This window comes from Pantherophis guttatus, chromosome 8 (genome assembly GCF_059756535.1).
Source record: "Pantherophis guttatus breed Tessera chromosome 8, ASM5975653v1, whole genome shotgun sequence".
NCBI classification, from domain to species: domain Eukaryota; kingdom Metazoa; phylum Chordata; class Lepidosauria; order Squamata; family Colubridae; genus Pantherophis; species Pantherophis guttatus.
Window position 1 is genome coordinate 5,328,809 of NC_142070.1, and position 23,394 is coordinate 5,352,202.

The 23,394-nt window shown below is 42.5% G+C and overlaps 2 protein-coding genes across 9 annotated transcripts in view; one reads left to right on the forward strand and one right to left on the reverse strand.

Moving 5' to 3' along the window:
• Positions 1–23,394, forward strand: part of CTNNA2 (catenin alpha 2) — a 575,368-nt gene that overhangs the window by 312,008 nt on the left and 239,966 nt on the right. The gene's annotated exons all lie outside the window — the stretch shown is intronic.
• Positions 3,176–6,943, reverse strand: LRRTM1 (leucine rich repeat transmembrane neuronal 1). The gene has a single exon (XM_034421565.3). The coding sequence runs from the start codon at positions 5,189–5,191 to the stop codon at positions 3,623–3,625; it is 1,569 nt and encodes a 522-aa protein (XP_034277456.1). The 5' UTR covers positions 5,192–6,943; the 3' UTR covers positions 3,176–3,622.

Consider the following 23,394-nt stretch of genomic DNA (forward strand, 5'->3'; position numbering starts at 1 on the left):
TCTAGATCCGTGATGGCGAACCTATGGCACGCGTGCCCGAAGTGGCATGCGGAACCATGTCACCTGGCACACCTGGCATCACCTGTTTCTCTTCCGAGTTTCTGGTGCGCGTGCACATGTGACGATCAGCTGGCCTTTTTGCGTGCAGTAGTGACGGGAACTGGAAGTGCTGGTCTTCCGTTTTTCTGCGTGAGCATGCGTGCGGGCCAGCTGATCATCACAAGTGCATGAGCAGAAACCCGGAAGGCTAGCTGGCTGTTTCGCGCTCGTGCAGGCACCAGAAACCGGAAGTTCATTTTCAGGCGTGCGCATGTGCCATTGGCAGCTCCTCTTACGGGTTGCGGCCCAGACAAGCGCGCAAAGCAGCTCCCTTTTCAGCACTCGGTGCCGAAAAGGCTCGTCATCACTGCTCTAGATGGTTTATTGATGGACCACCCCCGTTTCCATGATTTAATAAGTAAGTAAATATATATATATATATATATATATATATATATATATATATATATATATATATATATATATATATATATATATATATATATATATATATATATATATATATATATATATATATATATATAAAGTTTGGAGGGGTTCAGTAGTTTAGCAATCAATCTAAGGTGGGCTTAAATTCCTTAATGAATGATCAATGTCATTGATTAATCAATAGATAAATAAATATATGATTAAAGGGCCCCAGAGGTAAAAAAATGTGGGTTTTGTTTGCTTTGAGGAAGCATCAAATGCTATATATATAAACTTTGGAAGTGTTCAGTACTTTTGCAATCTGTCTAAGGGCTTTTAGTTCCTAGGTGAATTAGCCAGGTGATTAATTAATCAATAGATAAATAAATATGTGAATGAATATATGGTTAAGGGTGCCCAAAAGTAAAAACGTGGATTTTGTTTGCTTTGAGGAAGCATTGAATGCAGATAGATAGATAGATAGATAGATAGACAGACAGACAGACAGACAGACAGACAGAAACTTTGGAAGTGATTGGTAGTTTTGAAATCTATCTAGGCGGCCTTGATTCCTAGATGAATTAGCAATGTAATTGATTGATCAATAGAGAAGTAAGTAAATAAATATATGAGTAAGGGAGCCAAGAAATACAAACATCTGGAGCATCATGGAGAACTCTCTTATACCCAAAGTATCAAAGAAAGGTTCTTTGATGTTCTGGTTGAAATCAAATTGATATGTTTCCTTATCGGTGTTGTGGAAGGATACTAACTATGCATATCCCTCAGAGAAAAAAAAAAAGAGAGAGCGAGCGAGAGAGGTATATTCCATCTTTATTCCAGCAGGAGGCTGCCCATGACTGTGCTACAGAACAGCAAAGCCATTAGTGAAATATAGTGTAGCGAGCACTGGGGTGGGGGGAAAAAATGCACATTTAGTCCGAGGTGGGGTTTTGCAGAGAAAAACGTGGCATTTCAAAGCTCCTTGGATCACTTGGTTTGGGGCTCAGTAGCTTGTTGACGGTGCTAAAAAGTGTCTTGGAGGACCCTCTGTTGTGAAAAAAAAAAACCAATTTTGGGGGGGCCGGGATAAGGAGACTTCTGATTTGCAAGGCATTGGTTGTCTTGTAAATGGAGAGGGGAAAGGAATAGGGCTAGACTGGGAAGGGAAATCTATCACAGCCCAGGCTTCTCCTTCCGCATTCCGGCAGGTGTCAGTTGAAATCCTGTCCTTCCTTCAAAGCAATGACATTTTAAGTTAATTAAATGGAAGATAATTCCCTGGCCTTTTGCTTCCGCCGTTCTTGAAAACCCAACCCTCTCTGTCTCTGTCTGTGCTACCCAAATCTTTTCCCTCCTCTCCATCTCTTTTTCCATCCAACCTTGATGAACAAGCTTGAGAGTGAGTGACACCTGTCTTCTCTTGTTTGCAACTATTATTATTATTATTATTATTATTATTATTATTATTATTATTATTATTATTATTTAATCTTTAGTAAGATTCACAGCCTTTGAAGCTGGTTAATAGCTCAGCAGCTGGAGTCCTAACCAAGGAACTAGGAACTGTTAAGATATATTATTATTATTATTATTATTATTATTATTATTATTATTATTATTATTATTATTATTATTTTGGGTCTTGGTTGTTGTTCAAAAGAAAGCAGCACCCTTAAGAAGCGAAAGCTCCTGAAAGGGGTTTTGAAGATCAGTTTGATGGCTTGGTCATAAACGGAGGCTACGGGTTCGAAATTCAGAACCAGAGAGGGTGTAGCATTGCTTAGACCTTTAAAAAAAAATGGGACAGGAAGGAGACAATGCAATAGCTTTGATGATCACCAGGGTAGTTGCTTCTGCTTCATTTGTACTAACAGTTAGAAGGACAAGTAAATTGTGTTTCATTTTTGGTTTTTTTTTTATTATTATTTTTAAGCATATTGATTAGCCAGGCATCAGCCGAATCAGTTGGGAGACATGATGCAGGGGTCTGCTTGAAACCTTTCTAAGATCAACCACAGCTAAATGCTAACTGCCCCATGGTCAAAGCCGGCCTGCTGGATAAGATTGTCCCAAATCTTTGTGAGCAAATGAAGAGTTTTCCCAAGGGGAAATAGGTTTGTCTCTCGGTCTCTTGCCCCAATGCTCTGCAGGCCGCGGAGTTTTACATTCTGCCCACCTCTCTGTTGTGCAATGGTGGGTGTAAAATCTGATGAATGTGGGGTACCAGAGGAAAACGGGGTGCTATCTCCACCCCAAATCTCCCAATGATGGGAATCATTTTGGGTTTTTAATGCAAGCTGAGAACATGAGAGAAAGATTTCAGGTGGGGAGGGGGACGGGGTCTTAAAGGAACTTTGGGGGGGGGGGTACCCTTGCGTCCAAGACTTTTGACCAAAGGCGGGGGGCAAGGTTGTGGGAGGTGCAAATTAGAGTGGGCCCCACCAGGCATATAAATGATAGATTACGTCGCAGATTGAGATCAAACACACAGTTTCCAACATTGTGCCATTCAATTCAACAGTAACATGGTACAATCAGCCACTTAATTCTCCCATTGCTTTGCTTTAAGTTTGTGCTTCGTTGTGGTTTGTTTAGGAACCAAGATTTTTTTTTTTTGCAGTTTGGCTCCGTGTGGGTGAGAGGAATTAAATCCACGTCCCCATCCCAATACAGATAAACAATTCAGATACGGTACAACAGCCTGTAAAAATTGTAAATGCTATTTTTTGCTTTTATTATTTTTTTTTTAAACATATTTTTTTGTGTGGTGGTTTTACAAAAAAAAAAATCAGTAATCGTTACTTTTTTTTTTTTTTTTACACTTTCTTTTTCTGATTATCGGCAGATCTTTCACACAGAGAGCTCTTATAGGAAATAACTCATTTCAGAAAGTTGAACGTCTTGAAAGGGTTTAGCCACAATAAAGCTAACATCCTGTCTTTTGGGACAGCTCCTTTAAAAAAAAAAAAAAAAACAGAACAAAACCAAAACATTTTCGGCACACAAAGGCCCCGGTAAGCCAAGTCAACCCTTATTGAATTGTCTTTTTTTTATTTATTTATTTATTTTAGTAATTTGCTCACTGCTATTTGGTTGCACACCGAGTGAAATTTTCCCCCACTGGAAAAAAAAAACAAAAACAAAATTAAAATCACACCTCACATTCCCTTGCTGGCTGCTGGTGGCACGTACAGGCTCCATATTCATTTATGATCACCAGAGCTCCTTCGAGGTGATTGGGTTTATAATCAACGTAATATTCCTGGGCTGACATGGCAGCCATTTGATGCATAGTCTGTTTTTGCTTCTGCTTCCGACGTTGGGTCACAAAACACTGCCTCAGCTGCCTGAGGCTGACCGGGAAACATTTCCAAGAGACATACAGTATCAAAACCACAATAAGGAAGGAGAAGATGAGGGCCATGGTCCCCGTCACCACCTTGTGGATCTGAACAGCATTCTCAGTCTTCTCGTTGGGGATGGTGAGGGTCACGACGTCGGTGGTTCCATCCCCTTCTGCCTCCTGCAGGTCAGAGGTCAGAGTCGAAGGATTATAGCCGGCTGTCGGGTCACTATGGTTGACCGCAGCCGAGAGGAGGTCCCCATCGGTGGTGAGGTCCGTGGCATCTTCACACAAGTGAAAAGCATAGACAGCATCCAAGACATCCTCACCCTGTGCGTATTCAGGGGTGGCACAGAGCAAGTTGTTGTCGTAGCGGCCTTTAAAAGTGCTGAGCCAAGTGGCCAACGCGCAGATGTTTCGGCCACAATCCCAGGCGTTGGCCGAGAGGCTGATGCTAACAAGAGACTTCCAGGAGTTGAGGATCCTGGAGTGGACGTAGGTGAGCCGGTTGGAATCCAGTTGAAGGGACTGGAGGTGAGGTACACTTTCGAAAACATGAGGTTCAATGTATTCGATCTCGTTGCCGGAGAGGTCCATTTTCTCCAATTTCCATACCCAGTCCAAGGAGTTCACCACAATGGTGACTTTATTCCTCCGGAGACAGAGGGAGTGCAAAGAGAGCAACCTGGGGAAGTGGGCCAGGTTGACTTTCACCAAGTCGTTGTGCTCCAGGTGCAACTCGGTGAGTTTGAACAAGCCCGCAAAAGAGTTGCGAGCCAGGCTCTTCAACTGATTGTATCCTATGTCGAGAAACTTGAGGCTGCGGCAGTCTTGGAAGATTCGAACAGGCACAAACTTAAGGGCATTGGACCGCATGTGTAACGTGGTGAGTTTGCGCAAGCCGTGAAACAGGTCCGGCTCCAAAGCCTGCAGATTATTGTAGGATAAATCCACACTGCGCAGATTTGGCATCGGCCGGAAAGTGCTGTTGGACAGTTGGGTGATCTTGTTGGAACTCAGCGTGAGCTCTTTCACTCGCCGGAGCTTCTGAAAGGCGTGTGCCTCGACGGAGTAAAGGTGATTGTGATCCAGAAACAGCCACGTGAGTTGCGTTAACCCGGTGAACTGTCCGTCACGCAGCTCCGAAAGGCTGTTGTACCGCAATGACAAACCCATCACGCTCGACAGGTTGTGCGGCATCTCGGTGAGATTCAGCGACTCGCAGTAGAGAAGCCTGCCCTCGCACCGACAAAGCTGCGGACACCCAGTGTGCACGGCTGGAAGCATTTTTAAAAAAACACCCAGGCTACACAGGATCAATCCTGGGGGCTTTTTCAGCAGCCAGTTTAAACAGACCCCAATGAGAAGGAAATCCATTAGCAAGAATATCCCCAAATGTGCTTGAGAAAGTCCATTGAATCTTTGACTGGTCACTTGCCTTTCTCCGTATAAATTCTACATCACATCATATGTCAGCAAAAGGGCAAGGGGACAGGCACAGGCAAAAATAAGAGAGTCATCGGGCCAAATCTTGGACTTGTTGGGGGCTTCGGGGGGACATAAATGCAGCATGCAGGACTCTGTATTACAGCCTTTAAAGTTCAGAAGCATTCAAAAGATACACGAGAATCTGTCCATTTTTAGACACCGCCGCAAAGACGAGAACAATTATGGGGGGGGAAAAACACCCCTCTCCACGAGAGAATGAAATTAAAAAGTGTCTTACCCACCCTGTTCCAGAGATTGACAAGCTCCATTCAGCAGCTTCCTTTGTGTTTGACTTAATTATATGCAGGGCTCAAAAAGAGCTCTCTGTTGCTACAAATTCGGACGCTTTCAGCTTTTGGCACGGCTGGCAGGCGCACAATGTCTACTTTGCTTCATCTCGGAGGGCGAGAGGCATGTCCAGCTATCTCTTTTTTTTTTCTTTTTTTCCTTTCCTTTCTGGTTTTTTCTTTTTTTTCCCTTCCTCCTCCTTATTTTTAAGCTGACTCCCAGCACCAAGTTTGAGAAGTAGGGGCATCACGGTTGATGATCATCCTTCCTTCCATTCTCTTCCTCTCCCTCTCTCTCTCTCTCTCTGTCCTTTTTCTCTGCAGTTCGTTCGGTGACGTGGGGAGGGAGAGGGCAGGAGGGGTGGGAAAAAAAAATACACCCGAGAAAGAAGCAGAGACCCCCTTCCGAAACTCTGAACAGCTCCCCAGGATTTTGACAGTCTCTTTAGCGTCCGTCATTGGAGATGAACCGGGAACATCTTTCTACTCCTCCGAGGCAGCTTAAAATCCCTTTTCCGACCGGACGGGCTCAAAATGGCTTGATTTTCCATTCCTGCTTCTCTTGGCTTGTCAAAGAAGATGCTTAAGAGCAGAGGGTGGGGGGGGGGAGAAAAAAAAAGAGAGAGAAAGCCAGAGAGCGAGGCTTCCTTGCAGCCCAGTAGGAAGAAGCTACAGCCTGCAGAGGCTTCTCCTGCTCGCTGAGTGTCGTAAGCTGTTCACGATCATCACAACCTGCGCTGTGCTTCACAAGAGACGGGCAAATGGAAAAAGGGGTGGGCATAAAATCAACATTTTAGTTTGAACCAGTAACGGGAGATAGGTTCACTGATGAAATGGAAAAAGGCTTCTTCAGCCCTGCTGGCTGTTACCCCAACATATGCACACATGCACGGCGCTCACAGAGCAACAGCTGCAGTAGCAAAAGGGAGCCAGCAATTCCATGGCCCCCCCTTCCTCCTCCTTCCCCCCCCCCACACACTTCTCTTTGTCTCAAGGGTCCAAGTGCAAAAAGGCAGATTTGGCATTCGGACGTGGGTGGCTGGACGCATCTCCCTTCCAGCATTTCAGGAGCACCATATTGCAATGCTGGGATTTTTGGTTTGGTGACTTAAGAGGAACCGCTTGACTTTTTCCATCCCATTTCACTTCTTCCGGACAAGCGTGAACGGTGTGTGTGTGTGTGTGTGTGTGTGTGTGTGTGTGTGTGTGCTCTCTCTCTCGTTTGCTGGTGTTGTTTTGTTTTGCTTTCCCTTGCACAAACGAAAGATGCTTGCAAATATGACAAGGTGGATTTGGAGAGGATGCCTGTTGGGTTTTCTCCCTCATTTAAAAAAAAAAAAAAGATAAGGAAAAAAAAAGGTGTTTAGCATATGCTGTTGCCAATGGCATCTTTGTGACCAAATTTTCAGGGATCTATGCGGGATCATACAATAGACTTATTCAGGCATTTAAGAGGCTGCGTTTATGAATCGGTCTGCCATTCAGCTTATTGTGTGTGTGTGTGTGTGTGTGTGTGCGTTTCAGGGGAGGCTGGCGACTCTTGGCTTTAGAAAGGAAGAACGAGACCTCCAGATTTCTAAAACTGTAGGGCTGTTTTGTTCAATGGACACCCCCCCCCCAAAAAAAATGCCGGTCGGCTGATTTTTAACCATCATTAGCTAGAGAAAGCCGCCGTCGACAATCTGTTTTGTGTTGTTGTTGTTTCCCCCCATTCCGTTCTTTAGTGACTTTGAGGAAGGTATCAGCTCCGTTGCCACAGCTATGAAATCCACTTCTTTGACCATTTAGCAAACCTGCCTCAAATTAACCAGCCAATTTAAGTTTTAACAAGCCGGAATGCTTGATCCCAAAGCCTTGTGTTAACTTACGGAATGCAGAAGAAAATAGATCTTTTCAATTCATAACGGCGACGTGTCTTCCCCCCCTGTTCCCCCCTCCCAACCCCCATCCTGTTCCATTGAGGAAAATAGGATTGGAGACATCTTGTCTCTTAATGTCCTGCTGGCAGAAATCCTGATTTCCTTCTGAAATTAAGCGGTTGGCTTCAGGTGCTTCTGTTCAAAATCAGCAAAAACAAATGAGGGGTATGAAGAGACTGTCAATTGCCACTGCAAGGACGTGTATCCAACATCCACCTTGGAAAATACAGGTAGTCCTCGAGATACGTCCATGAAAGAGCCCAAAATTTCTGTTAGTAAGCGAGACGTTTCTAAACTGAATTTTGCCCCGTATTACGACCTTTCTTGGCACAGTCGTTAAGTGAACTGCTGCAGTCGTTAAGCGAGCCACCCGATTGTTAAGTGAGTCTGGCTTCCGCGTTGACTTTGCTTGTCAGAAGGTCGCAAAAGGGGATCACATGACCCTAGGGCACTGGAACCGTCATAAGTACATGCCAGTTGCCAAGCATTTGAATTTTGATTACATGATTATGGGGATGGTGCAACGTAAGTGTAAAAAACAAGTCATAAGTTTGATCATGTGATTAATGCGGCTGCAGCAATGGTGTGAAAAGTGGTCATAAGTCTTTTTTTTTCTTCAGTGTAACATTGAATGGTCACTAAACGAATTGTTGTAAATCGAGGACCACCTGTAGAAGCAGATGAAAGCCCATCAAGGCAAAGTTGTGATTTATTTAGTCCAGAGATATTATCTGGAAGACTCCGGTTCAAGATACAAAGAGGATGGTGTCAGCTTCAATAGGTTGCTGCAAATATTCATAAGAAAGTACTTAGAAAATTGAGATCATTTCATCATCATCATAATCATCATCAGAGTTGGAAGGGACCTTGGAGGTCTTCTAGTCCAACCCCCTACTCAAGCAGAAGACCCTATACCATCTCAGACAAACGGTTGTCCAATCTCTTCTTAAAAACCCCATGGATGGAGGCATTTGGAGAAATAAACAGTGATCAAACCACCAAAGATTCTCTAAAACATAAACCATTGCATACAAACTGAGTTTGCAGATGGTTTTCAAATAGAAACTAATGCTCCTATGCCCTAAAATAAGACATCCCCTGATAATAAGCCCAATCGGGCTTTTGAGCCCATGCACTAAAATAAGCGCCCCCTGAAAATATTTAAATACATGTGCAGCCGGTCCCTGCCATTTCCTCTGGTTTCCTCCACGCGCCCCAAAATAATAAGACCTCCCCAAAAATAAGGCCAAATGCTTATTTCAGGGTTCAAAAAAATATAAGACGGAGTCTTATTTTCGGGGAAACACGGTACACACACACACACACACACACAGATAGATGATAGATAGATAGATAGATAGATAGATAGATAGATAGATAGATAGATCTTCATCTTGGCAGCTGCTATGCAATTCCTTCACACACACACACACACACACACACACACACACACACACTTCAAATTTTCAGCAGTCTTTGTCATCATCCAAAAAAGGAAGGATACAGGATAGTCAGGCACACAGGAACATCATGAGGTAAATCTAAAAGAAGTCTACAGAACACACTGAAGAGAAAAAGGCGGGAAAAAAGGGGGAATACAAGAATATCATGAGGTAAATTAACAGTATATAGAACACAGTGAAGAGAAAAAGGCAGGGAACAAGGGAAACGCCCCCTTCGTACTCACGGCAACCAATTATAGTATAGATTACCTCATGCATGAGTCAGCACCAGGGATGAAATCCAGCAGGTTCTGACAGGTTCTGGAGAACTGGTAGCAGTCATTTTGAGTAGTTCAGAGAACCGGCAAATGCCACCTCTGACTGGCTCCAGAGTGGGGTGGGAATGGAGATTTTGCAATATCCTTCCCCTAGGAGTGGGGAGGGAATGGGGATTTTGCAGTATCCTTCCCCTGCCACATCCACCAAGCCGCGTCTACCAAGTCATACCACACCTACCAAGCCACACCCACAGAACCAGTAGTAAAAAAAACTGAATTTCACCACTGGTCAGCACTCTAACTAATCCATTCCAGGTGGTCCTTGACCACAACTGAGCCCAAAATTTCTGTTACTAAGCAAGACATTGGTTAAGTGAATTTTGCCCATTTTACGGCCTTTGTTGCTCCAAGTGGTTAAGTGAATCTTTGTAGGTCTTAAGTTAGTAACAGGATTGTTAAGTGACTCTGGCTTCCCTGTTGATTTTGCTGGTCAAAAGGTCGCAAAATGGGATAAGGTGACCATGGGAACACACCAACCGTCATAAATATGAGTCACTTGCCAAGCCTCTGAATTTTGATTACTTGACCAATGGGGATGCTTTAAGGGGCATAAGTGTGAATAACAGTCATAAGTCACTTTTTCCAGTGCCATTGTAACTTCCAAAGGTCACTAAATGAACTGTCGAAAGTCAAGGACTACCTATAGAACTGTTGTGTTCTGGCCTATTGTATACTTTACTGTTCCAGCTATTAAATTCAATCTCCTAACAGAATAACAGGTAGTCCTCAACCTATGACAATAACCGAGCCCAAAATTTCCATTGCTTAGCCAGACTTAGCCAGTAATCATTTAGTGACAGTTCCTATCTGGACGCTTGGCAACTGAGTCACGGTTGCATAAATGCCCTGAGGTCATGTGATCCCCTTTTGTAACCTGCCCCCAAATATGGCTTTCCTATTGATTTTGAAAAAAACAAAATCAATAGGAAAGCCATATCCACTTATCAACCATGTTACTAACTTAACAATGAGCTGTGAGTCATTTAACAACTGTGGTAAGCATTGTTCAGCATTCACTGAACAACGGTCTCACTTAGCAACAGAACTTTTGACTCAGTTATGGTTGTAAATTGAGGACTACCTGTATAATAACTTTTGGATCGCACATCACTGTCAGATTATTTTATAAATACCGTAGATGTCCAGCTGAGCCACAAAAGACAAAAAACTAAGATAATATGGAAGAACACACAGTCCTTCTTACTGTTTCTTCTCTAAACTGGCAGCATTGAAGTATCTCTCTTCTTCACCATGTTCAACCTTTTGCTTTTACTTTTTCAAGATTACTCTTTGGGTTCAATCTTGCAGAAACATTATTATTATTATTATTATTACTATTATTATCTTTTGCATAACAGAATAACCAGTTGCTTTTACTAATATCCATTCATTGGATTATACCTTCAATGTGAAATACAAAACAAACTTCAGAATTCTCTTTAAAGCAAAGAGTTGAGGGGTTTTTTTTTAAAAAAAAGAGAAAAATGTGTAAGCAGTAAGAAAGCAATTAAAATAAATATAGAATACTTTAATTATATAAATACAGACTGTTATCTCAGGATGTAGATACATAACACATCATGTTCTAGGAGCTGCATACTAATAAACCCCAAAACAACAACAAAAATGCATATAGTTAATTTTAATGTAAGCTAAAAATACCGTATGTATAGTTTTCTCTCCTTAAACATAGTTTCATCTTTCACATTAAGAAATTACATTACATTATTAGCACCATTTGGAAGAGTTTAACGGTGCTCTTTTGAATTAGGCAATGATCTGTTTGAGCAAAAATTTCTAGGTATATTTTCCCAAATGTACCCACTTAATTTTTTGGAATTTGGCAAAGTGAACTAATGATCATATTTTTAACTCCTTCTCTGAGGAGGTGAAATCTATACTAGTAGTCCTTGACTTAATTAAGTCCAAAATTTCCATTGCTAAGTGAGACCGTTGTTAAGTGAGTTATCCCCATGTCATGTCACTTTTTTCAGTGCCGTTATAACTTTGAATGGTCACTAAATGAACGGTGTAACTCGAGGATTACCTGTCATGATCTTTGTTCATGTAGAATCCAGGGATTAGGATTCTACATGATTCTTCTTAATCCCAAAGATATTGGGATTAAGCCTCTTTTGACGCAACAGGGACGTTCTGTGCAAGTATGCAACGTTTGTTATAAGCATAGTATCATCATATCCTGCCCGAAGCAGCTTTTTCGGCTTCATTTGATTAGTCAAGTACTATTTTTCTATGATTCATGTTGTTTCAAGAATTAAAAGGACTCCAATATATAAGTACAAGAGAATTCCCCACGCTGGCTGGGGAATTCTGGAAGTTGAAGTCCACACATGTTAAGGTTGCCCCAAACCCTACACCATTTCAGACAGATGGTTGTCCAATCTCTACAAAAGCCTTCTGGATATTGACCATTTTCAGCTTTTGCCTACAATTCCATCTTCTGGGCAGATGTTAGAACTAAAGGACTCCTACCTTTTTTATTTGTTTGTTTGTTTGTTTGTTTTATTTTTTAACAACTGTTTGACATCTCTGTCTCTCTGTCTGTCTGTCTCTCTCTCTGTCTCTTTGTGTGTCTCTCTGTCTCTCTGTCTTTCACTGTCTCTGTCTCTCTCTGTCTATCTGTCTATCTGTCCGTGTCTCTGTCTCTCTGTCTGTGTCGCTGTCTCTCTATCTCTGTCTCTCTCTGTCTCTATCTTTCTCTCTCTGTCTGTCTGTGTCTCTCTGTCTGTCTGTGTCTCTCTGTCTTTGTCTCTCTGTCTCTGTCTCTGTCTCTGTCTCTGTCTCTCTCTCTCTCTGTCTCTGTCTCTCTCTGTCTGTCTGTCTCTCTCTGTCTTTCTCTCTGTCTCTGTCTTTGTCTCTCTCTCTCTCTCTGTGTGTGTCTTATTCTCTCTCCCTCCCTCAGTCTCTCTCTCTTTCTCAGAGTCTCTCTCTTTTTCTCTATCTTTAGGTCATGTTCCCCCATCCCCAAACCAAATTCTATAGGTGACATGCGGTAATTGAAAAGTTATCGCACGTCACTTACAGGAATTGGGTATATCTAGATCTATCTTAAAAAAGGAATCGGGTGACATGATAGCAGTGTTCCAATTTTAGAGCGGCTGTCACAGAGAAGGGAGAAGGTCAACCTATTTTCCAAAGCACCTGAAGGCAGAACAAGAAACAATGGTTAGAAACTAACCAAGGAGAGAAGCGACCTAGAACTACGGAGAATTTTCCTGACAGTTAGAACAATTAATCAGTGGAATGACTTGCCTTCAGAAGTTGTAGGTACCCCATCATTGGAGGCTTTCAAAAAGAGACTAGACTTCCCTCTGTCAGGAATGGTATAGGGTCTCCTCAAGCAGAGGGTTGGACTAGAAGACCTCCAATGTCCCTTCCAGCTCTCTTATTCTGTATTCTATATTTCTGTGATATTGGAAGACTCAAAAGTTCTCCACTCCAAGACCAGTTAGCACAGGTGCTATCTCGTGGGTGGCAAAATCCCCACAGGTTTTGTCTTAGAGTTGTTACGTATTGTCATATATAATGATTGCACTTGCACAAATTCTATCATGTCGATGCAAGCAGGAAATCACATTAACTTGTTTAAAACGGGGAGGGGGGAGCAAAAAAAGAGAGACTTGTATGCAGGGGTGAAATGCTCCCGGTTCGGACCGGCTCGGGCGAGTAGGGAGCGATGGTGGCAGGCAGTTTGGAGAACCGGTAGCAAAAATCCCTGCCCCCGCCCCCCCCCCATGCCCAGCTGAGCCGCGCGATCATCAGAGCCTTTTTTTTCTTTTAAATGGCTCTGACGATCCAAGCTCTGACGATCCCAGCTGAGTTGCCTGCCGATCAGGCAACTCAGCTTGGATCGTCAGAGCCATTTAAAAGAAAAAAACTTTTTTTCTTTTAAATGGCATGGATGAGCCAAGCTCTGACGATCCCAGCTGAGTTGCCTACCAATCAGGCAACTCAGCTGGGATCGTCAGAGCCTTTTGAAAGCATTTTTTTACATGGTTTTACATGTAAAAAATGGTTTTAAAAGTAAAAAAAAAAAAAATTGGCCACACCCACCCAGTCACATTACCACCCCCCACCAAGCCACGCCCACAGAACTGGTAGTAACAAATTTTAGATTTCACCCCTGCTTGTATGTATAATGAACAATTGATCTTTCCTTGCAGTGTAATGGATCGCATGCTGTTTGAATCTTATTTCCTGCAGCAAAATATATCTAAGAAAGAGTTTTGTCCTCTACATAACGGGCTGGCATTTTTCCCAAGAGACCTCTTTTTTTCCCCACACTGAAATAGCAAAGAACCAGCAAAAGGCACTAGATAGCTAGGATAGCTCATCAATAGCATAAACAATTTCACATTTGCAGGATAATTTCTATTAGCATCATGCATGAGCATTTTTCAAATTTGGCAACTTCAAGATGGAGGGACAATACAGCCCTCTCTAAGTAGTTTCCAGAGTCAGCATATTGACCCCCAACAATCTGGGTCCTCATTTTACCAACCTTGGAAGGACGGAAGGCTGAGTCAACCTTGAGCTTGTCAGGATCGAACTGCTAACAGTTGGCAGAGTCAGCCTGCAATACTGCAATCTAACCACTGGGCCACTATGGCTTCCTTCCTTCCTTCCTGCTTCAGAGGTGGGTTTCAGCAGGTTCTGACCAGTTCTGGAGAACCAGTAGCAGAAATTTTGAGTAGTTTGGAGAACCGGTAGTAAAAATTCTGACTGGCCCCACCCCCATCTATTCTCTGCCTCCCGAGTCCCAACTGATCGGGAGGAAATGGGGATTTTGCAGTAACCTTCCGCTGGAGTGGTAAGGGAATGGAGATTTTACAGTATTCTTCCCCTGGAGTGGAGTGGGAATGGAGATTTTACAGTATCCTTCCCCTGCCACACCCACCAAGCCACGCCCACCAAGCCACGCCCACAGAACCGATAGCAAAATTTTTTGAAACCCACCACTGGAGGAAGGGAATAAATAGCAATGGTACTTAGACTTATATACCGCTTCACAGTGCTTTCCAGCCCTCTCTAAGTGGTTTTCAGAGTCAGCATATTGCCCACAACAATCTGGGTCCTCATTTTACTGACCTCGGAAGGATGGAAGAGAGAAAGAGAGAGGGAGGTAGAGGGGAGAGAGAGAGAGAGAGAGAGAGAGAGAGAGAGAGAAAGAAAGAGAGAGAGAGAGAGAGAGAGAGAAAGAGAGAGAAAGATAGAAAGAAAGAAAGAAAGAAAGAAAGAAAGAAAGAAAGAAAGAAAGAAAGAAAGAAAGAAAGAAAGAAAGAAAGGCAAAAGATACAGACAGAGGAAGGAAGGAAGGAAAAGGAAGAAAGAAAGGCAGGGAGGGAGGGAGGAAGGAAAAGAAAGACGAAAGAAAGAAAGAAAGAAAGAAAGAAAGAAAGAAAGAAAGAAAGGGAGAGAGGGAGGGAGGGAGAGAAAGATAGAGACAGAGAGAAGGAGGAAAAGAAAGAAAAAGAGAGAGAAAGAGATAGAGACAGGGGAAGGAAGGAAGGAAGGAAGAGAAAGAAAAGAAAGAAAGAGAAAGAAAAAGAAAGAAAAAGAAAGAAAGAAAGAAAGAAAGAAAGAAAGAAAGAAAGAAAGAAAGAAAGAAAGAAAGAAAGAAAGAAAGAAAGAATTCCTTTTTCTGGAAATATAAAAGGCAGGTGAAAATGTAAACTGAGGATTTTAAATTAGAAATAGGATGAACTGGACTCTTGGTTTTTCCGAAGTGATTCTCGGACCGTTTACCTAGCTGTTCTCAAGAACTTTGCATAGTTGTGAGTCAGAGCCCAACTCCCTTCCCTGGGTGCCCCAACACTTAGATGGTTCATGAGAACAGATCAGCGCCTAAAAAGCTAACTCACTGAAGTGTTTAATGTGGCAAGACAAGTAGCAATGTGAGTACTCAAATTCATAAAACTGAAAATAACATAACACCTCCCAAGTGCAGTTCCCAATTGGGAGTGTACATGTGCTGTGCTAAGTGGAGCTGTGATCCCACACAAGTAGCCTAATAAGAGGGGAAAAAAATGCAAATAAGAAATAAAGTGAGGAATATCTAATATAGGATTGCACCAGGCTGCAGATCTACAGGCTCCATCTCTTCAGCACTCAGAATTTTCTACAAAGAACATCCTACTCAATAAAGTTTGTGCTTTAGAGTTGTTATTATGGTGTACGGGACACACAGTAATTCAGGTGGTAAATTCATTTTGGATGAAAATTTGAATGCAAAATGTAAGAGACGAACAAACGCAACCATAAGCATTCTAGAATGCAGCAGTGGCCACAATATTGGCTTCCAGTTTCTTTCTGGGTACAATTCAAGATGCTGGTCCTCATCATCTTTAAAGGCCTACATGAGAGAGGGCCAGGTTTTCTGCAGGACCCCTTTTCCCTAAGGACCTCCACCCATTCTACCAGGTCATATAGTGTGAGCACGCCCCTAGCCCCTTCTTCGAAACATTGCCTTTCTGTTGGGAGCTAGGAAGGGTGCCTTCTCTGTGCCAGGCCCTCCCCTATGGAACTCTTTGCCACATGAACCTCAGTATGCCTCCACCCTTCTAGCTTTCTCTGAAGCTCAGAAGGCCTGGGTTTTCCCCCAAGTGCTAGGATAAGATTAGATCCAGGCACATCAGTAATTTCACTTGGCATTAGGGCTTTGTTGATTTTAATGTTTTGATGTTTTTAGTTTATAGTTTTAATACGATGATTTTGTATGTTGTTTTAACTTGTGATTGGGAACCACACAGTTAGAAGATGGGCAGCTATCTAAATGTTTTGGATGGATAGATGGATGGATGGATGGATGGATACACAGATAGATACACAGATAGATACATGGATGGATGGATGGGTGCATGGATTGATGGATAAACAGAGAGGATAGATAGATAGATAGATAGATAGATAGATAGATAGATAGATAGATAGATAGATAGATAGATAGATAGATAGATAGATAGATAGATAGATAGATAGATATGATGGATGGACGGACGGACGGACCAATCAATCAGATGGATTAATGGATGGACAGATAGATAAACAGAGAGAACAGATGGATGGATGAATGGACGGACCAATCAATCAGATGGATTAATGGATGGACAGATAGATAAACAGAGAGAATAGATGGATGGATGGACGGACCAATCAATCAGATGGATTAATGGATGGACAGATAGATAAACAGAGAGAACAGATGGATGGATGGATGGATGGATGGATGGATAGATAGATAGATAGATAGATAGATAGATAGATAGATAGATAGATAGATAGATAGATAGATAGATAGATAGATAGACGGACAGACCAGTCGATCAGATGGATGGATGGATGGATGGACAGATAGATAGAGATAACAGATAGATAGATAGATAGATAGATAGATAGATAGATAGATAGATAGATAGATAGATAGATAGATAGACAGACAGACAGACAGACAGACAGACAGACAGACCAGTCGATCAGATGGATGAATGGATGGACAGATAGATAGAGAGAACAGATAGATAGATAGATAGATAGATAGATAGATAGATAGATAGATAGATAGATAGATAGATAGATAGATAGATAGATATGGAGGGAGGGAGGGAGGGATGGGAAGGTAGGTAGGTAGATGTCTGCTTAGTTCAATGAGACAACATTTTCCAAGTTTTCACATGGTATTATGACACCCCTGCAACCCAGTTAAAAACGTTATTCCAACTAGTTTGTCAAACGTGGACCAGATAGTTCCAGTTCTTTACAGTGAGTGGATTTCTCCTTCAGTGGAGCTATCGATTCAGTTATCTGCCCCGGCCCTTATCCTTGCAAGGCACCATCCTTTACAGACTTTTTGTGCAGAAGACACTTGTGACTTCCCTTGGGGAACCTCTGTTCCCCAAAAGATAAGACCTCGAATCCAGAAAGCTACGAGGGAAATTCTGTTTTACATAAGTGGGCGTCCAGGCTGCGCTATATTGTGGGCGTTTGTACTGTTATTTCTGAAATTTTCTGTGATGTATACAGAAAAACACTTTGGACTATTTCTGATCCGCATCAATTTCACACATTTTCATTTGGAAATCCTTGTCGGTTTCTTCCTACATTCATCTTCAACCTCTGCAAAACAGGTTTTTCAACGTTTTCTCGGAAAAGTTGCCTCTCTCTAAATAAGTTTGCTTTCAAAGTACTTATTTCCATTCAGGTGGTCCTCAACTTACAACCATTTGTTTAGTGACCGTCTGAAGTTGCGATGCTTCTGAATATTGCGATTTACGACAGTCCTTGCACTTACGGCCGTCACAACCTCAGTGCTGTCATCAGAATTTGGGCACTTGGCAACTGTCGTGTGTTGACAACAGTTGCAGCTTCTTGGAGTCACGCAATTGCCATTTGAGACCACCCCAGCGGGCTCCTGACAAGCAAAGTCAGTGGGGGAAGCCGGGTTCACTTAACAACCATGTAATTCACTTAACAACTGTGGCAAAAAAGATAAATAAAATTGTACACTTAATTTTCACATCGCTTAGCAATAGAAATTCCCATCGCAATTGTGGTCATAGGACTACCTGTACTAATGCCACACATTTACCTATAGAGGTAGTCCTCGACGTACGACCACAATTGAGCCCATAATGTATGTTAAGTGGGACATTTGTTAAGTGAGTTTTGCCCCGTTTTACAGCATTTCTTGCAGGGGTGAAATCCAGCAGGTTCTGACAGGTTCTTGAGAACCTGTAGTGGAAATTTTAAGTAGTTCGGAGAACCGGCAAATACCACCTCTGGCTGGCCCCAGAGCGGGGTGGGAATGGGGATTTTGCAGTATCCTTCCCCTGGAGTGGGGTGGGAATGGAGATTTTGCAGTATCCTTCCCCCAAGAGTGGGGTGGGAATGGGGATTTTGCAGTATCCTTCCCCTGGAGTGGGGTGGGAATGGAGATTTTGCAGTATCCTTCCCCCAAGAGTGGGGAAAGGATGGGGATTTTGCAGTATCCTTCCCCTGGAGTGGGGTGGGAATGGGGATTTTGCAGTATCCTTCCCCTGCCACACCCACCAAGCCACGCCCACAGAACTGGTCATAAAAAAAAAATGGATTTCACCACTGATTTCTTGCCACAGCCTGTTAAGTGAATCAGTGCAGTTGTTAAGTTAGTAACACAATTGTTAAATGAATCTGGCTTCTCCCATTGACTTTATTTGTCAGAAGGTCACTAAAAGCGACGACATGACCCAGGGACACTGCAACCGTCATAAATACGAGTCAGGTGCCAAGTGGCTGAATTTTGATCACTTGGCCCCAGGGATGTAGGTGTGAAAAAAAAATGGTCATAACTCGCTTTTTTTCCAGTGTTGTCGTAACTTTGAACGGTCACTAAATGAAACTGTTGTAAGTCGAGGACTGCATGTGTTATCTGCACACCAATCAGAGGCAAATGCAAAGGTTGGTTCCTTGGTCTCAAACTTTAGATCAGATCGGTACTTCACGAAATAGTACTTTTTGGTGAAAGGGGAAATCGGTGGAAATTAAAGTCCCACTGAGTTTTGGGTTGGAAAAATGTACTATACGTGTGAAAAGCTTTTTACATGTTAGCCGTTGTTATATTTTTCTTTCGGTTTAGCTCAGGTTGACTGGCATCTAATGAAGTTTCCTTTTTCCTCATAAGCATATAAAAAATTAACTGATTGTCGAGGGTGCCTCTTCTATGTGAATATTTCTCTGAGTAGCAAATGTTTTCTCCTTTCTATATGACTGGAGGGGGATAAATCATCCCCTAATTGAAAATATCACTTTTTTTCCTTTATTGATCTGAAAAGTGGCAGTGTGTATGGTCTTAGTACTACATTTTTTTATGTGCATAACTGATCTTTTTTTCTTTTTTAAGATTCTATAACCTACTTATCCCTCCATTTGATTCACTAGATATAGAGAAACCAAAGCTTAGATCCACACGGATTGTATATGGTGGTGGAAATGTACATTTTATGTCTTCCAAATAATATCCAAAATAAAGGTTGCCATCACATCCTGCAGGAATTGAAGAGAGCACGGAAGAAACATCAAGGTGCTGATGATAAGAAGGCGTGCCAAAATCTGCTTCAAAATCTGGTTATGACTCTCGAGTTTGCAGAATATACTGCCAAATCTTCCTGCTAATATTTAATAATAATAATAATAATAATAATAATAATAATAATAATAATAATAATAATAATAATAATAATAATAATAATAATTTTATTTCTATACCGCCCTTCTCCCGAAGGACTCAGGGCAGTGTACAGCCTATTTAAAAACACAAAACAAAACAACGATTAAAATTTAAAATCATTAAATGATTAGGCTCCAATTAAAATCCCAGAAATTTAAAATACCCCAAATTAAAATTAAAATTTAGAGTACGTGTCTGCCTTTGCATTGGTGATATAAGACAGTTTGGTTTAGTGGTTAAGGCACCAGGCTAGAAAGCTGCGAGTTCAAGTCCCGCCATAAGCCTGAAGGCCAGCTAGATGAGTTTGGGACAATCACCTGGAGACCATGAGTTCTAGTTCTGCCTTAGACATGAAAGCCAGCTGGGTGACTTTATGGTACATGTACCATAACAATGGCACCATAAACAATGGTCTTTTTTGGGCTCATGTTTTGTAAATGATATCCATCAGTGTCCACCAAGATCACGTGAAGGGTTAATACCACTTTATAAGGCCTTGGTAAGGCCATCCTTGGAATACCGCATCCAGTTTTGGTCGCCACGATGTAAAAAAGATGTGGAGACTCTAGAAAGAGTGCAGAGAAGAGCAACCAAGAGGATTAGGGGGCTGGAGGCTAAATCATATGAAGAACGGTTGCAGGAACTGGGTATGGCTAGTTTAATGAAAAGAAGGACTAGGGGAGACATGATAGCAGTCTTCCAATATCTCAGGGGCTGCCCCAAAGAAGAGGGAGTCAAGCTATTCTCCAAAGCACCTGAGGGCAGGACAAGAAGCAATGGGTGGAAACTAATCAAGGAGAGAACCAAGCTAGAACTAAGGAGAAATTTCCTGACAGTGAGAACAATTCATCAATGGAACAACTTGCCTCCAGAAGTTGTGAATGCTCCAACACTGGAAGTTTTTAAGAAGATGTTGGATAACCATTTGTCTGAAGTGGTGTAGGGTTTCCTGCCTGGGCAGGGGGTTGGACTAGAAGACCTCCAAGGTCCCTTCCAACTCTTCTATTCTATTCTATTCTATTCTATTCTATTCTATTCTATTCTATTCTATTCTATTCTATTCTATTCTATTCTATTCTATTCTATTCTAAGATGGAACCTCAGTGGTGATTTTAATTTCCCTTTGTGGCTGGCAACAGACAAACCGTCATCCGTGGACCATGGTACGTCTTATGAAAGGAGCATTAAAAAATAATAATAATTGGTACACGAAAGTTGACACCAAGAGGAGTAAGTTAGTTATTTCTTTGTTTTGTTTTGTTTTAACTTCTGGAGCACCGCTGGCTTTCGATGCACAATCCCTCCGAAGTGGGATTTCATAGATTGGCCTGGCATTGGGGCCCTTCCTTCTCCCCATGAGAAATCAAATACTAATTTTCAGACCCCTCCCCCTTACACCCCCCCCCCAGGGTAACAAGGTCTATGTAAGTGCTATCCACTTTCACATCATTGCTTCATTAACACATTGAAAGTGTGATTCTCCATAAGCTACAGATTTGTTCATCCAGATGCCTTCTTTATTTAGACAAGGTGCCAAATGTGCATCCATTCACATAGATTTTGTGGTTTTGTTTTATTTTGTTTTGTTTTATCACCAGCAAGCTTCCAAGATACAATTGCAAGTGCAAGCATGCAGCTATAAAAAAATCTTGTGAAAGCAGTGACCTACATGTAAATTAAGGAGTGATAATTGGATCGCTGTCTTCTTCATTATTATTATTATTATTATTATTATTATTATTATTATTATTATTATTATTATTATTTAATCTTTAGTGAGATTCACAGCCTTTGAGGCTGGTTAATAGCTCAGCAGCTCGAGTCCTAACCAAGGACCTAGGAACTGTTAAGGTATCGTCGGAGGATGTAAGCTGTTCCGAGTAAGGTGGGTTTTTGTAGAGTCAAAATGTTCAAGTCCGGCAAATTTAGAATTTCTAAATAGCGGGGTAGCCCTTTGGGTATTGCTCCAAGGGCTCCAGTTACAATCAGGACAACACACGATTTCTTTTTCCACAGTCGCTCAACTTCAATTTGCAAGTCCCGGTACTTTGTGATTTTTTCTTGCTGCTTATCTTCAATCCGTGCATCACCAGGTATTGCAATGTCAATGAACCATCCTTTTTTCTTTTCAACTATTGTTATGTCAGGTGTGTTGTGGATAATAATTATTGATAATATAATATAAATAAATATTAATATAATATAAATAAATATTAATATAATATAAAATATATTATTATTATTATTATTATTATTATTATTATTATTATTATTATTATTATTATTATTATTATTATTATTATTATCTTTAATATAGGCTGTTCTGATTTTCCACAATCTTACACCGGGACCCCCCCCACCAAATCCAGGCCAAGTGGTCTATTGAAAATGCCCCCCCCCAACCTGGGTCATTTAAATGTTCTTTTTTAGGCGAAACTGTTTCCTGTCCAACTGCCCTGCTTGTCTAGGTGGGAGTCAGATTTCCACACAATAAATCAGGAAGTGGACAGACACAGTGGGGAATCTTAACTCTGAAACGAAACGCTCATGTAGGAGATAAAATGTTCTCTCCTGGTTTAGGGCGGACAATATCCAGGGGTGAGCTTCTTTTAGCAAGGGATTCTCTGCCCGGTTGCTGGGTGGGCGTGGCCATGGCGGGCCAGGGGCAGTGGCGGGTTGCTCTCAGTTCTGTCCGGTTCTTTAGAACCGGTAGTAAAAGTGGCAGGAGGCTCCACCTACCCGCCCAGACGTCATAAATGTGAAGCATGCATGCGTGCGCTCCCGTTACGAACCGGTAGTAAAGGTAAATAGAACCCACCCCTGGCTTTTACTACCAGTTCTAAAGAACCGGACAGAACCGGGAGCAACCTACCACTGCGGTGGGCATGGCCTAGTCAGCCTCCTGCAGCGCGGCGGGGGGGAGGTGTTTTTGTCCTCTCCGGGCTCTGGAGGCTTTCCTCGAGCCTCCAGGAGGGCGAAAACAGCCTCCCCAGGCTCTGGAGGCCCTCTAGAGGCCAGAAACGTTTCCGGCTTTCCCGAACTTCCGGTAGGCCCGTTTTTTGCCCTCCCTGAGCCTCTGCACACACCTGGCACTTACCTGCATCCAAAATGGGCCATGTGGGAACTCCTGGGAGGGGTGGGGTGGGTGGGGCCAGGCAGGAGTGGGATTTGGAGGTTCTCCAAACTGCACAGAATCTTAGCTAGAGGTTCTCCCGAACCCCTGCGAACCCCCAGCAGCCCAGCCCTGACAATAGCAACCTTAACTCCTTTTGCTATTTTTAAAACTCTGGAGTGCTAGCAACAGGGAAGCAGCCCAAGCAATCACGTCTCAAAAGTGTTCTCTTAAGGTTCAAGAGATTAACGGGTAAATTCTAGATTTCAGGGTGAATGGGCTCTTTCGTTATTTGAAGCATTCACGCTATCATCGGAAGTTGAAGGACACGAAAGAGACTGTTTGGTCTAGGCCTTAAGGTACCCGGCTAGAAAGCGGGAGACCGTGAGTTCTAATTTTGTCTTATCCATGAAAGCCAGCTAGATGACCTGGGGCCAGAATCAGTGATTCTGGGAAGCCAACATGGTGACTTTGAGCCAATCACCAGGAGGCTCTTGAGTTCTAGTCCCGCCTTGGGCATGAAAGCCAGCTGGGTGACTTTGAGCCAATCACCAGGAGACTCTTGAGTTCTAGTCCCGCCTTGGACATGAAAGCCAGCTGGGTGACTTTGGGCCAGTCACCAGGAGGCTCTTGAGTTCTAGTCCCGCCTTGGGCATGAAAGCCAGCTGGGTGACTTTAGGCCAATCACCAGGAGACTCTTGAGTTCTAGTCCCGCCTTGGGCATGAAAGCCAGCTGGGTGACTTTAGGCCAATCACCAGGAGACTCTTGAGT